We start from the raw sequence: 14823 nt of genomic DNA, 5'->3' as shown, positions 1-14823 counted from the left end.
GAGCTAACAGACGTTTCATAGTACAAGACGCGACTCCCATGTCCAGTCTTCACCAACCTCGCAATCCCCCACCACAGCATCAGGTCAGCCTACTCCACAGAGCAACATAGATTTGCCCTTTGCTTTCAATGCCAACTCGTCAGGAACTCCTTATCAGGAGGTCGCCTCGTCGAGACACCTAGGCACCTTAGGCGCTAATTCTGCATCAGATGCGCCTCTACAAATACTAAATCTAAGGTCCCATCCACCACAGTCCTCTGGCGCTTTCCCGTATCAAGATATTGTCACAGGTCACACATCATATACGCCTAGCCAGAACCCTACGCCTACTCAGTCACCTAATGAGACAGATTTATACCACATGCCCAGCGCAACTTACCAGCTCGCCTTCTCTTCGCAACCAGTCGCTCATGCGCAGTCCATTGGAAGGGATTTTGCAACATCCACGAACCAACAGTCCGGTATGTCCAAGCCACAGCGTTATGACATATCTAATGTAAAATAGTCCTTGCAAAAGGCGAAGGCTTACCCGTCGAAGCCTCTTATCCCAATTTATCGAATAGAAAATCTGAGAAGCTTGATCAAAGTATGATTTACGTCTAAATTTCGCCATACTCTCTCAATCCACAACCAAAAGATCTAACCATTACCAGGATATAATATTAAACCAAGAAGATTTTTCGTAGAAGGTAGAGTAAGTTAAGGCGGCCCTGAAGCATAGCAATGCTTTGCTAAGTTCACTCAGGTCTTCGCAGTTCTATTCACCGAGGCGGCGGGATCCACTGCAGTCACAGACTACAATACCGCCATTTCCTATGTAAAATACGACGAGGCCGTGCATACACAAATACGGCGTTTCGTGGTTGTTCGGGCCAAGACCGAATTTTGCTTCGCTTGGTCAGTACAATCCCGTCATTATCCACTGATTGCCTGGCTAGATCGCTGACAGACTTAGTCCTATATTCACCTATAGTGGTCAAGGCACAATGAAGTCCGGCGTTCGTCCTAAAGAGCATGCCATTGCTTACACGTGGGGCAGTACTCCAGCGCCGCTACCTGGAGAGACCGGGTTGGAAAAGGCACCAATCCCCATCATTGGTGTCGAAGGCGAACCTCCTTTGGACAGAGCTTCCCGGATATACTTTGGAATTCATCACCCCATTCAATACAATGTCAAGGTGAGAGACCTAGGTAGTGTGTACAGTTCTTATGTCCCCACCTTGATTGGATACTGGAGCCTGGAAAACCCGCAACCGACCACCCAGGACACGGATGTTACTGCGAATGCATGATTAGAGGAATGTGATTCTTGATGGAAATCTTTGGGAATTTCATGTTTTTTGGATCACTCTCAGACATGCTACCGTAGCATTTCTCCCTCGCAACATGCACTCTTATACGTTAGGTTCATTGAGTTACGTTAGCTACTGCTAGATACGTTGAGCACAAATTCCAACCGCTTTCTTTACATTGTTAGTAGAAGTAGGCCTTTTATAACAGCACTATACTAAAATTTCGGTTCGCCCATAGCTGAATACAAGATTCTAACATTTTCACATTAGCCTCCAACCCCCATGCTATACAACCAGAAGTCACAAATTCACGACTGAGGGCTCTATGAATTGTGCATAATTTGTGTATAGTTTAATATTTTGTCCACTAGCTTCTTACATGCCATAGAATTTCTGGGCGGTGCTGCATAGACAAAATACGCTTCTTGATTAATAAAGCAGGGATCTTTAGCCATAGCTCCTTTACCACCTTGCAGAACCTCTCTCATTCCTCTGCAGAGCTCCCAATCGTCGCTAGTTCAGGGTAGAGCTGGTATACCCTCTTCAATACCCACTGGAGGTGCTCGATTGGGTTGAGATCTATTAAGTATAGAGGGAAATCAATGAATCAGATGTAGTGTTCTGCAAGAAACTCGCGCGACAGAAATGCCGTGTGTATAGGATAACTATTCTGCTGGAATCAATCCTTTGCCTGGTAATTGCGCAGAAGGCCTTCCTCAAATGTCTAAAGTACGCATACACACATATCCCTTATCATCAGTGCACAGGCGACCACGCAGATTCCATCAAAGTCTAGCATACTTCTCCGACATTACCAAACAGCGCCGATCTCTGAATCAAAGAGCAAGACCTGCAGCACGAAACATAGCTAACATCTTATCGTCTTCGAGCGGTATCTAAGTACGCCGGAAGGCTGATTGGGGATTGATAGAATGTTGTGAAGAACAAAAAGATGGAAATGTTCCTTTTTTGTGACTCCGACCAGAGGACGTTTGTCAATCTATGCAGAATCTTGTCACAGGATTCGTTACATTTCTGTGGACATGGGAAAGCATGATTGGCTGACCCTCGGCCGCAACTGCAGCCGCAGCCGCTCAGCCCAACTCCCCAACTCTTCCAGACTGCCCCTCTCCTCATCATGATCCTCGATACACAGCATCCATACCGTCGTATCGGCTTCTTTAATCCAGTACTTCACAGGGTCTGCTGATTCCAATGGAGGCCTTCGGATATCATCCACTTGACCCATTGCAAAATCAGATCCGCCTGCTTCGTCCAAAGACAGTGTCAGATACTCCTTACGTACTTCCACAAGACGAAGAGTATTTGAACGGAAATGAAAACAAACCTGTCATACCAAATCTATCCTTGGAATTCGATTTAGAAATTGTATCGCTAGATGACAGGCCCTCCTACACGGCGCTGTCATACGTCTGGGGTAAAGAGACGGGTGCGAAAAGGGCGATCGTAGTAAATGGCGCCGAATTCCAAGTAGGAGTGAACCTAGATAGTGCATTAAGGCGACTACATTGCGCCTGCGATCTGGATAGACGCGATTTGTATAAACCAGAAGGATGTGGAAGAGAAGAGTGACCAGGTGCCAAGGATGCGGTCCATTTACTCGGGCGCGTCAAACGTTATGATCTGGCTTGGACCGGCGACAGAACATACCGTGCCTATATCCAACGCTCTGTATTCCTTCTCTACGATTTTCCGCCGGCGATTCAACGTGCCCCAGCCACCCAAATATGCGCTCGTCGACTACGCCGAATTCGACACGGAAGCCGACATCCTGCAGTTCTTCAACGATGTCATCAAGGTCACTTCAGACGGCACATCTATCTTCCCTTCTCTAGAGGAATTTCTTTCGAAGTTCGCGTCCTTCGTCGTCTCTTGCTCCTGGTGGTACCGCGTGTGGATCCTCCAGGAATTCGTCCTAGCACCATGTCTCTTCTTTCAATCCGGACGCCATAAACTAGACTCCGAGTCTCTATCTACCCTTATTGCACTCATTATCATTCTCCAAAGTTTCTCCGGCTCCGGATTTAATCTACTTCCCGGTAGCCCCGAAACCACCGCGAACGCCCTTAACTTCCAACACATCATGTACATGTATGTGTACCGCGAGCTACACCAAGAGAAGCGGCGGAAGTTGCCAACACTGTACGAGATTCTTTGTATGACACACTGTCGGTCGCACTGGAAAGGAGGTGTTGTCCTTGGGGCGTCGGACGATAGGGATAGGATATATGCGCTTGCGGGGCTTGCTGGACAGGACTTTGAGGCTCTGGGGTTGACGACTGATTATCAGAAAGAATGTCATGAGGTGTTTGTTGAAATTGCAGAGAAGCTTATTCGAGGGGGACATCTGGACATTTTAGCGCTTTGCGAGGGGAGGAAGGTGGGCGAGGGAGTTGTACCAGAGCCGGGCCTAGAGACAGGGGGAGATAGTCGTAGGCACCTAGATCCACGCAAGCTCCCTTCCTGGGCTCCAAACTGGGCGCGCACTATTCTGCTGCCATCGATATGGTGGAAAACACGCCGAGCCGGGCACCACATCCTCGGCAACCGCCTCTTCTCAGCGGGCGCTGATACCTCCGTTGACGCGACTTTTTCAACAATGCAAGACCACCATCTAGGACATGACATTTATTCAGTGCATCTACTTGGCGTATACGTTGATGAGGTGGTGCATGTCATGTCGGCGTATCCCCGAAATATGAGTACGGTCCCAGATGATACATCGCGTCTATATGCCTCGCTCGTCGGAGATATCCAGCAACTTTGTGAAATGTCGGCGCAAAGTGGCTACAACACATATTCCAAGTTGCAACTGCGCGAGGCTGTTTGGAGAATACCAATATGGGACAGCGAAACTTCAGCCGATGATGATGGGCTTATTCAGTGAGCGACACGTATCAGCAGAGAGCGGTACATGCAGTGCTTGCCTACATTCGAAGCTATGGGAGCATATATGAACGCTGAAAAAAGAGATTCTCTGGCAGGGCCACTCACCATGGTCCAGAATGCCTCGTTGGATGCAAACATATATCTCCTCAGCATGGCCACCGGGGCCCCTATTCGACCTTTCATCACCACGAAGGGTTATATCGGCCTCGGCCCCAGGAATATGGAGCCCGGAGATAGGATATGCGTGTTCCATGGAGCAAAGGTCCCACATGTACTAAGGGAAAGGGGAACAGAGAGGGGAAATACATCCGTTGGCCAGGCGTTTGTTTATGGGATTATGGATGGCGAGGTGATGAAAGAGGAACATGAGGATCTGGACTTTGAGCTGTTTTGATGGCTGAGTGGGAGCCTAGGATGACTGGATGGTATTTGCGCAGGTTTGGTATTGTTTAAGCCGGCCTCATTGTGTTGTATCGCGATAATAGCTCTCATTTTGGTTCCACTCTTGCCTTACCACCCACCATGTAGCCGCAAAGACCTTAGGCGCAACCTTGCTATTTTCTTCTCGTTCGTATTCTGAAGGTAGATCCTCTAATGCATGCCTGAAGGCCTCGTACGCTGCCTCGTTTGTCGCATCCAAGCGCGTAAAACGTACAATCTCCAGAGCGCTACCATTGTAGAACAACGGGTCCTGCCTGACGGAAGCGTATCATTTCCAGGAAGCCCACGACCTCCAATGAACCCATTGGCTAAACCAGTGTCTTCAAACGCGGTCTATTCCTCTAACCCACGAAGACGCCGGCGTTTCCTCAAGAAACGTGCCAGCCGAGTCTAGCGAAAAAGAATGCCCGTCTATTGCTCTGGCGAAGGTATTCGAGAGCCTAGCCAAGAGAACTTAGATACGCTCGACATCGGCTTGATTGCGACCATGGAAGAGGACGATAGAGGTTTGGAGTTGTTTGACTGATATAATATTCCTTATTCAGATTTCTTTTTTAGGCACAAGGCACGGTAATGGAATAGGAAGGCGCTGTGAAAACCACCAGGCATTTTGATTGGCTGGGTTGGAGGATTGAAAGTGGAATGGAAACTTTTTGGGGGTTGGATACCTACGACTTACTTTTCTTAGTGTGCGAATTGGTACAGACCTATGGATCGATTTTTTCTTCTCTCCCCTTTCTCTAGTGTCCGCCCCTGTCTGTGTGTTGGCAACAAAATACGTTTGACTGAATTTTACAATCTTCACGGTGGAGATTGCAGGTAGTCACGAGGCACGATTCAATGTTCAGCGGGCAGAAATGGTTGGGAATACCCGCAGTGGATGTCTAACACTCGCCGTTTGCGACTCATTGCCTAAATCCTACACCCTGACTAACTGCGAAGATGCCTACGTCCAACTCCTCATCCTCACCGCGCTAGAGAAGTCTCTTCCTCCATTAGCCTACAGCTCGTGTTAATATTATCTGAACTACCTTCACCAAATTCTCTGGTCCCCCAATTTCTCCCATACGAAAGTCTAGACCTTGGTAACCTTCTTTCCCGCAAAAAATGTCCTCGCAAACGTCTACAGCATCCGAAACGCTATCACTCCACCACCATGTCGACGTGGATGAGGTAGTGCCCCGAGAACCTGTTGAAGAAGCATATCACATCGAGCGTAGAGTTTGAGGTCAAGTTGACTCGTACAGCCACACTCCAATTTCCTTCCTCCACCACTGATTCTTCAGCATGCATCAAATGCCAGTACCAGCATTCGTATAACTTGAGGCAATTTTCGATCGACACTTTACTTAGTGCATTCACGCTGTGGGGCCTCTAGGCTGGACAAAACTGATGAGTTTGACCACTGAGAGTCTTTACCTTTCAGCCAAAGTCATTGATTCTTCCTCCATTCATTTAGTAGACCAGATAAAGTACCGAATATTCCTCACGCCCCGTATTGGCCCCGCGATGCCGCAGCCAAAAGTACTACTTCTTGCTCAGCAACCACTGGAAACCAGACTTCAGATCATCCACTCCTTTCTTCGACTGAGATAGAAATGGCATAAAGTCTAAACCACTGTGCGGAATGCCAGGGTATATATCAAGTTTTGTTGGTACTCCATCCTTCCTCAAAGCGTACTCATAGATCAACCCCTCATCTCTCAAAGGATCCATCCCACAGACCTGAAAATACGTCGGCGGTTGACTCTTATGACCCGACCGGAGAAGAGTATTGAAAAGCAGGGACTTGGGATCCGGCTTGTAATTGTCTGTATAGCTCAATCAGTACGTGTTTCTTATGATAGAGTGTTCGACTCCCCGAACATGAGATTCATAGCCTTCCGGTCTAGAACCATGGCGTCTTTGAATTCTTCATAGCTATTGTAGTGCGCTTTGTACTGCTCTGGGACAGCATCCGAATGCACCAGGCACGGTACTTGGAGCCAGACTCCTGTGATTGGAGGGGAGAGTTTTGCATCGGCGGCTTCGTGAGTCGCAACGGCGGTGAGATTAGCTCCAGCCGAGGAGCCACCAACGATGAACCCCTTGAACGGCTCTGCGCCGAGTTTCGCTGCATTCTGGCCAACCTACAACAGCCAATGTGGTTAGATGGTCCTATCCTCCAAATTGGCGGAAATGACTTACCCAGTTCACTGCATCAACAGCGTCATTAGCAGCCGTAGGGAATATATCCTCTGGCGCTTTTCTATACTCCACAGCAACTACCACAAATCCAAGCTCTTTGCACAACCAGACCACATGTTTCTCAAACATTTCCGGCATACCAAACACCCAGCCTCCACCATGGAAAAGCACAACCACAGGGCCTGTCTCTCCTCCCTCACTTCGGTAGTGAAGAGCACGGATGGAATATCCGTCACGTGCCGGAATATGAATTTCTTCTTTGCGAATGCCGCCGAGGTCAGGAATGGAGAATATCCCGGCCTTTATCCCTTCCATCACCTGATCCATTACTCCCTGACGCAGCGACGGCACATCTGGATAGTCGCCTAATGTACTATTGGGCATGTTGGGGACCATCTGTAATGCTTAGCATGTACAACGGAGTCAGGGGGAGGTAGGAGGTCCGTGTTAACATACCGCCTCAAGCTCTGGGTCGATCTTTCCATATGCTTTCCAAGATGATGAGTCCATTTTAGCAGCTCGAAAGGCAAGGGAATCTATGTTAGATTCTTTGTTTAGTGCGAAGTGATGACGAATAAATAGAAGTGCTTTGAAGGACTAGATGATTCTCCGAGCTCGTTTATATACTAAGGAACTGACTTGCCGGCCCACTGCGGCCCACTAGTAAGGCAACTGGAGACTAAGTGGGGTAGAAAGCTATCCCCACTACTTACTAACTCGCCCACCAGTGAGACAGAAATCCGGCTCCCCGAATGAAATGACTCCCTTAGACGGCTATTACTTAACTCCCGACTCCGATAACCAGGCTTTAGTCAAACAACGTAAGATTCTCGGCTTTGGTAAGTACTGACTCCACGAACTAGGTTCGCCTTCTTCCTGCATCAAGTCTATCCCACAAGAAGTGGACGTTATGTCATCCAACGTCTCCGCATTCGGCATAGCGCAGGGCATCTTGTTGTCATCAATAATAGCATCGACTACAGGCAGGTCTTGCAGGAAAATATTTAGATTTCAGCTTATTCTAAATAAAGAATCATGTTGGAAATTTAATTTTTTTCAGGTTGCAGTTACCCATGACTACGGACCTCGAGGCCATCGTTAGGGATTTCCACTAACCCAATTTAGAAGCCCATCAGTTCGGCCGTAGACCAATCGGTTCGACGCATTGAGGTGGCGTGGAACGATTTCGAAAGGCGCGCATCCACGTGTTATCGTGATGCATTTCGGCCGAACGCACTGTGAACTTTGTTGATCCTTACCAGGAACCTCAACTTCACCAACATCTTATCTCCAGGAAGGGGGCGGGTAGTGAGTCACAATAGTCTGCGAAGGATGAATTGAATTCAACTCGGCCGAGCAGTTAAGAGCCATCCGATGTACGGACGAGTTGGGATTCGTCGCACAAAATATTATCATCCACTTATCCAACCTGATATCCCTTAAATCACCTCGTCGTTATCATATTTACAGGGATTACGTTCCACGTTCCTCCTTTAATTAATGCGCACATTTTTCTTCTCTTTGTAATACGGCCTCGGCAAATTATCATAATACGGCACAACGATCACATCTGGATCATTCGTCGCACCCACCATCCCCATCGTCATATCCTGGAAAGGATATGGACTTACTCTCAGGTCAATCAATCCTGGTCCATCCATGTGCACCACCTCATCCACAGCCGCGCCAATCGCATCCAATACCTTCTTGCTCTTCTCGTCTTCGCTAAAGCCAAGCTCCTTGAACGATTTCCTACGGGTATCTGATGGAGATGGCGGAATAGTTTCCGTAGCATCTATAATTGTGCTAGAGACGCCGAACCCTTCGGCTATGATGTCGTATCGAGTCTCTGGGCGGAGTTTCGCAGCGGGTCGAGCGTCGGAAATATTTCCGTAGATGAGTTCCTGGCCCGCACAGCTCATACCCCAACAACTATTATTCACAACTACCGTCAACACCCTCAGCCCAAACTTTGCGTAAGTATCTAACTCCGCGATATGAAATCCCGCACTCCCATCACCCTGCATATTCACCACAAGCCTACTCTTGTCCGCAACCGCAGCCCCAAGCGCATATCCCCACCCGTTCCCCAGAAACCCGAGGTAGCCTGTACATACCATGCTCAAATGCGCGTGCGCTTCTGGCAAACACTGCAATGCCCAACCTCCCGATTCGCCACCATCAATGCAAACGATACTATCGTCTGGGATGCACTGGAACAGCTTTTTGACCGCGTGGTACGGATGTAAATGGCCATTAGTCGTGTCCAAAATCGGTTCTTTCTCATTATGCGGCGCGCGGAATGACTTTAAACTCAATGCCGTGCGAATCCACTCTTCAGGAACTCTAAATTTCTCGCTAGCTTCCACCTCCTTCAACAGCGCGGATGTAAATAACTCGATATCTGATACAATACCCAAATCCACATGCTCCGAACGTCCAATTTCAGAGCCGTCGATGTCAACTTGGACGATTCTGCAGTCAGAGGTTGGGATGATGGCGCCGCCTCTCCCACCAAGTAGGAAGCCTGTACGGGCTCCGAGAATGATGACAAGGTCTGGTTGCGGCTTGTTGGTTGCGGTGAGAAGACCTAAGGTTAGGGCTGAGCCGGCACAGAAGGGGTGTGAGAACGGGATGGCGGTGCTGAATTTGGGAGTGTGGAAGATGGGGATGCCGATTTTTTCGGCGAGGGAGATAGTTTTCTCGACGGCCTGGATTTGTCAGCAGTGTCAGCAGAACAGGACGAGAAAGTGCCGTTACGGCAGGGTTGCCACGTACTCCTTTCGCCCCGGTTCCAACAATTACAACCGGCCTCACACTTGCCTTCACCATCCCTATCACATCCCTCACAGCCCGGCCACCTGGTCCCGGCACCGCAACCATTGGCGCCGTTATCCCACCCCACGCCACATCCTCCTCTCTAACCGGCGTAAACAGGACATCGATCGGGAAATCCAGTAACGTGGGTCCAGGGGGGCCTGCACTCGCTGTTCTCCAGGCAAGACTCACGAGCCGCGGGATCTCACCAACGCTGGTAACCCGAAGACAGAATTTTGTAATAGGTTTCGATAGCACTACTTGGTCATGGAAACCTTGGAGCGCGTTTGTTTCCGCGTCGCGTAGGGGGGGCGAGGATGTTATGCAGAGGATTGGACTGCGGTCTGCGAATGCTGTTGCCAGCCCTGGGAGTCCATTGCAAAAACTATATATATTCTTTAGTTTCATATCCAAATCCCCACAGATCCCTTCAATCTCCCCCGGAGAATCGTTGAGCTGCGAGATAAACGTACCCACTATTCGCCGTCACAAAACAACACCCAGTCTTCCCACTCACTTTGGAAAAGCCCTCCGCAGCTTGAATAGCTGCAGTTTCATGTCTGGTATCAATGAGCTCGATGCCAATGTCCACACATCCCATTAGGAAGGCATCGAGATGGCCACCATGGAGACCGAAGGCGACGCGTACGTCAAGGGCGAGGAGGGACTGCGCGAGGAGATCGCCGCCGAGAAGTTCGCGGCCATTAGGGGTTTTGAGCGGGAAGGTGTGGGTTGACATTTGGATAGTTATTCAGGGAGGCTAAATTTACTAGGTAAGTGTGACTTAAGGAAAATGAGAGTGCTAAAACCTACGTTCACAAAGGAAAAGGAAAGGAAGGATAAGTGCAAGATGTAAGAAATGTCATTGTCGGGCTCTGATTCCACATGGTCAGACTCTCTTCCGATTCGAACGCAAGTTAGTATGGAGGGTGTGGATGACGCTGGCTCAAGATGGGGTACCCCGCACGACCAACCAACATAGGCTAGCATAGCTTATGGAATGTTTTTGCGACAACCTTTTAGAGTTAACATCACGGGTGTGCTTTTGCGACTGAGTCGAGTCGAAACTTATGACAGTAGTGGATTGGCATTGATGCCGATGCTAAGAAATGTAGTTGTACAGGTGAGTGTGTGACGGCGAGATAGAATTCGAGTGTTGAGAGTAGACCAATGGGATATCTCTAGCTCAAACAAACTCTACAGTACTTACGCGAGAGAAAGCTCATTTAATTGAAAAGCCTAGGACCATGATACTTCGTCTGTTCCCGATAGGCAACCGAAGTAGCGACGGACATACGCCTTGGGAAGTCTTCGAACGAGCGAGCGTATGTAGCGACGGAATGAGCAATGAGCTATCAGGGAGTTAACCACCAGCATATCTTTTTTGTGATGGAAGACTACATACCTTAGTATTGACCACCCAAGCTGTCTCATTGACATTTCCGACATTGTCGCAAAGCTGGTGGTAACACGGATCGTACCACTCACCAGCCTTCCCGCCGAACATCTTCTCTTCCTTCTTGGTCTTTATGCCCTCGGCACCAGTTGCGATACCGCCACCTGGAATACCGTTTCGGATAAAGCCGTCATAATCACTGCGACCATCGAAGGGAATGAAGGTGTAGTTCAATCCTCGCTCCTCGTACCATTTAACGTACAAATTTCGCAGCTCCTCCGATCCGGCTGGATTAGCTTCATTCGTAGCATTGTAGACTTGATATGCAAAGTTCGGACTGGCCATCATATCATAGTCCATGAAGAGACGAATCTTCTGATTTTCCTCCGGCGGAAGGTTGTAAACGTAGTAATCGGATCCGAGTAATCCCTCCTCTTCGCCTGCCCACCACGCAAAGCGAACGCAGTTGTGAACGGTGAACTTGGTCAGCTGCGTAGCAACTTCGAGGAGACTCATGGTTCCGGAGCCATCGTCGTTGATACCGGGTCCTTCGGCGACACTATCAGAATGGCCCCCAAGCATGACGCAGTTGTCTGGGTCGCCTTCGGTAGTTTGGGCGATGATGTTGACGGTTAAGATTGATTTGACTTCGGCATCGATATAAGCAATTGCATCTACTGATTCTTTGTTCTTTAGTTTCTTGATAATTGTCTGTGCTTCTTCTCCGGATAGACCGAACGTCGCAACGTGAAACGGCGAAGGGTTACCGAGAGTGCCTTGTACGGAGTCCTTCTCATAGTTGTAGACCACTGCAGCAACAGCGCCAGCCTTGCCGGCAAGTCTGCTCTTGGTACCGAACGCGCAATCGCCACGTCGAATCAATGCAATATTTCCCGAAACCTTGAAAGGATAGTCGGAGGGGCTGCAGCCGTCATTATCCACAAGAATGAGATCTCCATGGACAGGTTGCTTGTCCTTCGTGGCCGGCGTCAGACCCATAGGCACGGCAGACTTGGGGACCTCGTTTCCCAGCACCAGACGAGATTCGAAGATGTTTCCAGAAACGGCCGGAAAAGACTGGTTTGAAATGGTGTAGTAGTCTCCAAGCTGAAGTATGGTTTCGTAGATATACGACAGCGTCCCGAGATGACCTGCACCTAATTAAATGGAGGTTTTCATAAATCACGTGTTCCAGCCTACCCAGACTCCCGATCACTCTCGTCGGATGATTGTACTCATCCTCCCCCAACTTTGCAATCTCAAACATCTCCTTCGCCCGAGCCATTAGTCTGTCGCCACTGATGAGGTCCTGCAGGGCCGAGGAGTCGATGAGCGGCTTCCTCTCACTCGCAGACTGGACCGGCATCTGACTGGTTGAGGGAAGGAGCGGAACCTGGAGCGCCGCGGCGCCGGTAACAGTCACACATAGCGCCAGAAGAGGGCGCATTGTCGAGACCCGCATTGTGATTAATTGATGGCTTCGATAAAGGATGTTTGGGATGAGAGGGTGATCAAGCTGAGTGGATGAGTCTAAGATGTTGGTTGCTAGGGGACGACTTCAGCCACATCTCTTGGCAGATCTGAAACCGCGATAAGAAGAGGCTAGTGCTCTTCATCACCATTGCGTTTGCCGGCTCAGGTTCATCCGCTGAGGATGGAAATGACTTGGCATGCCTTTCAATACAGCCGCCTCCTATTAATCGCCGTAGCTCAACTTTCAGCCAGAAAACAGCTGAAAGCTCGAGGGAAGCAGGAACAAGGCTGAGCTCAGCCTAGGCTTGATTAAGCAAAGACGAGCAGGGTAAAGAGCACTAACCGGTCTTGGATTTATTTAGTAACAGTCCCTCTTGATACTTATCGAGAGAAACTGGCGTTCTTTTAGAGACTTGCTCCTACGAATACAACTGAAAGAGTTAGTCGGCCCCAAACTAATCTCAAAGCAATTATCACCTGGTGCATCCTGAACTAGCTTGATGACCAACAAACCCCCGATATCACAGTCACTAGCAAAACCTACGAAGCTGACTGCAATCCCATCTCTAATGCAATCAGGGATTGCTTCATAAAAAGGGACCAGGACTTCCAACACAATATCTGTTCTTCCGATAACGGTGGATTCATCACTGGAGTGGACAAATGCATTAATTGTCTATACAAAATCGTTGGTGCGAATATTACTAGGCAATTATCAGACCCGATTATGTGTTTGAATCATAATCGGAGGTGCAGTTTCTACTCTTGCTCTTACCAGCCTACTCATTTCCTTATACTCAGGAGGAGAGAGGAAGAGACCATAGAGAAATATATTCACCTAGCTATAAGCCTACAACTAAGACCTCATAAGTTAGGTTCTTATTCGAGGCCGAGTGAACTACTGGAAATCATCGACCAGTCCAGATAGCGGAAAGCCAGAGCATCCCTGAATGGATATCGGACAGGAGAGTAGATATAAGGGATAAAGAAGTGTGTGAGAGAGTGCTGTGGGCTCAAGATTGGATTCTGAATTGTCTCTTGTTTTCAATACTAATCGACATGCTTCATATTTCTCCGGATCTCAAGATGCATCTTTGAGCCTAACTTTTACACCAGAGTGTGCGGGAGCATCAATTTTGAACTAGTGAGGGTCAAACGATCATCGAAAATGCGACTATCGATCCGCCTTAACTCCGCAGTCACCAAATAGAGTCAAGCAGGAGAAGCAGGGTCAACTTCCAAATCGCTCTTCTCATGTAGGACCCGTGACGAAATATTATAATAAGCAGCTTCAAAAATCCGTAAACGCACTTAGTATACATCAGCACCCACCACTCACTCTAATTGAGATACTTTAGGATCGCATTTTGAAAAACCTCAATATATCCCCTAACTTGCGCAAAAGAATTGATGGTTCAGCCCCCTCGTTTCAGTTCTTCGTAGAATGTTCCAACATACTCGAGTATTGTAGCCATGATCTGAAGTTAACTGTCAAAGAGAATCCTGGTGGTTATCGGGAAAAAAAGTTTCTTTAGACTTTCCTACCCATTTTTCCAATCCCCAAAGCACACAATCCTGGCCTCAATACTCTCTCTCAACGGCAAACCCTCCGCCCCCGGAAGAACAAATGCCGTATGAAGGCATCTCTTCCGGGAAGATTCTGTTTGGTATCATACCCCTTAAACACCACCAACTCATCTAACTGCATCTCGTGCATATAATACCGCCGATACTGATACTCTCAACTTCCGTGCGACATGACATAATTCCCCGACTTGACCCCACTAGGAAACACGCGTGCTCTTAACTAGTAGTCCGAATCCGGAACCGCTGTTGCATCAGCGACAGCCAGCGGATCTCTCTTCATGGTCTTGAGAGGCCTTCAGGAGCTCAGGAATGCAAAGCGCGAACTAGGCGCGTAAAGTTCTGCGATTTCGGGCGGGAGGGGGAGTTCTCTTTTTTTGCCTTCCATCAGTTCGGGGATGTCGCAGTAGTCGACATGGGCATGTCCGGAGGGAATCTCTTTCCAGTGTCCCTTTTCATCGAGTTTGCCTTTTTCGTCGGGTGAGGAGTATTGGCCGAGGACGTGGTTGAAGACGTGGACTGTGGATGTACCTGTCCTATCAATGTGTCAGTGTCTCAAGAATCATCCCACGGCGTTCGTTTATCCAGATACCTTGCATCTACTTAATGGGTTTCAAACGCTCTGAATAGTACTCACGAAGGATTATCTCGTCGGTTTCTATGTTTCTTTCCTTCCGGGCAGCTTGGCAAATTGGAAGCCGTTCCGGTCGAGGCCGAACTTTC

At 48.6% G+C, this 14823-nt stretch overlaps 5 protein-coding genes across 5 annotated transcripts; 2 read left to right on the top strand and 3 right to left on the bottom strand.

The window, feature by feature from the left end:
* Positions 1-649: 649 nt before the first annotated feature.
* On the top strand, positions 650-1292 carry BDR25DRAFT_242405 (uncharacterized protein; the record flags this gene model as incomplete). Its single annotated transcript, XM_033685785.1, has 3 exons — positions 650-694; positions 746-897; positions 956-1292. Coding segments are annotated over 3 exons (534 nt in total), but the record flags the coding sequence as incomplete, so codon positions are not given.
* A 1401-nt stretch (positions 1293-2693) lies between these two features.
* Positions 2694-2946, top strand: BDR25DRAFT_155150 (uncharacterized protein; the record flags this gene model as incomplete). Its single annotated transcript, XM_033683958.1, has 2 exons — positions 2694-2802; positions 2843-2946. Coding segments are annotated over 2 exons (213 nt in total), but the record flags the coding sequence as incomplete, so codon positions are not given.
* Positions 2947-6170: 3224 nt separating this feature from the next.
* Positions 6171-7420, bottom strand: BDR25DRAFT_296692 (alpha/beta-hydrolase; the record flags this gene model as incomplete). Its single annotated transcript, XM_033688947.1, has 4 exons — positions 7287-7420; positions 6831-7226; positions 6510-6772; positions 6171-6462 (listed from the first exon to the last, which is right to left on the bottom strand). The coding sequence occupies exons 1-4, from the start codon at positions 7338-7340 to the stop codon at positions 6171-6173; spliced, it is 1005 nt and encodes a 334-aa protein (XP_033541297.1). The 5' UTR covers positions 7341-7420.
* An 808-nt stretch (positions 7421-8228) lies between these two features.
* Positions 8229-10386, bottom strand: BDR25DRAFT_346676 (acetolactate synthase I/II/III large subunit; the record flags this gene model as incomplete). Its single annotated transcript, XM_033694169.1, has 3 exons — positions 8229-9541; positions 9609-10032; positions 10121-10386. 3 exons carry the CDS (start codon positions 10384-10386, stop codon positions 8324-8326), a joined length of 1908 nt encoding a protein of 635 aa, XP_033541296.1. The 3' UTR covers positions 8229-8323.
* A 340-nt stretch (positions 10387-10726) lies between these two features.
* On the bottom strand, positions 10727-12547 carry BDR25DRAFT_307178 (Zn-dependent exopeptidase). The gene is made up of 3 exons (XM_033690793.1): positions 12244-12547; positions 11053-12194; positions 10727-10999 (listed from the first exon to the last, which is right to left on the bottom strand). The coding sequence occupies exons 1-3, from the start codon at positions 12488-12490 to the stop codon at positions 10874-10876; spliced, it is 1515 nt and encodes a 504-aa protein (XP_033541295.1). The 5' UTR covers positions 12491-12547; the 3' UTR covers positions 10727-10873.
* Positions 12548-14823: the final 2276 nt, after the last annotated feature.

The sequence above is a fragment of the Lindgomyces ingoldianus genome, assembly GCF_010093535.1.
Source record: "Lindgomyces ingoldianus strain ATCC 200398 unplaced genomic scaffold BDR25scaffold_45, whole genome shotgun sequence".
Classification (NCBI taxonomy): Eukaryota; Fungi; Ascomycota; class Dothideomycetes; order Pleosporales; family Lindgomycetaceae; genus Lindgomyces; species Lindgomyces ingoldianus.
This window is presented reverse-complemented; position numbering and strand designations above follow the sequence as displayed.

Excerpts from the sequence above, each read along its gene's own strand:
- BDR25DRAFT_307178 (XM_033690793.1), bottom strand. The coding sequence starts at position 12,490 with ATGCGCCCTCTTCTGGCGCTATGTGTGACTGTTACCGGCGCCGCGGCG. Across the intron at positions 12,195-12,243 it reads GAGAGTGATCGGGAGTCTGG|GTCATCTCGGGACGCTGTCG; the intron begins GTAGGCTGGAAC and ends AATTAGGTGCAG. Across the intron at positions 11,000-11,052 it reads CTTGGGTGGTCAATACTAAG|CTCATTGCTCATTCCGTCGC; the intron begins GTATGTAGTCTT and ends ACTCCCTGATAG.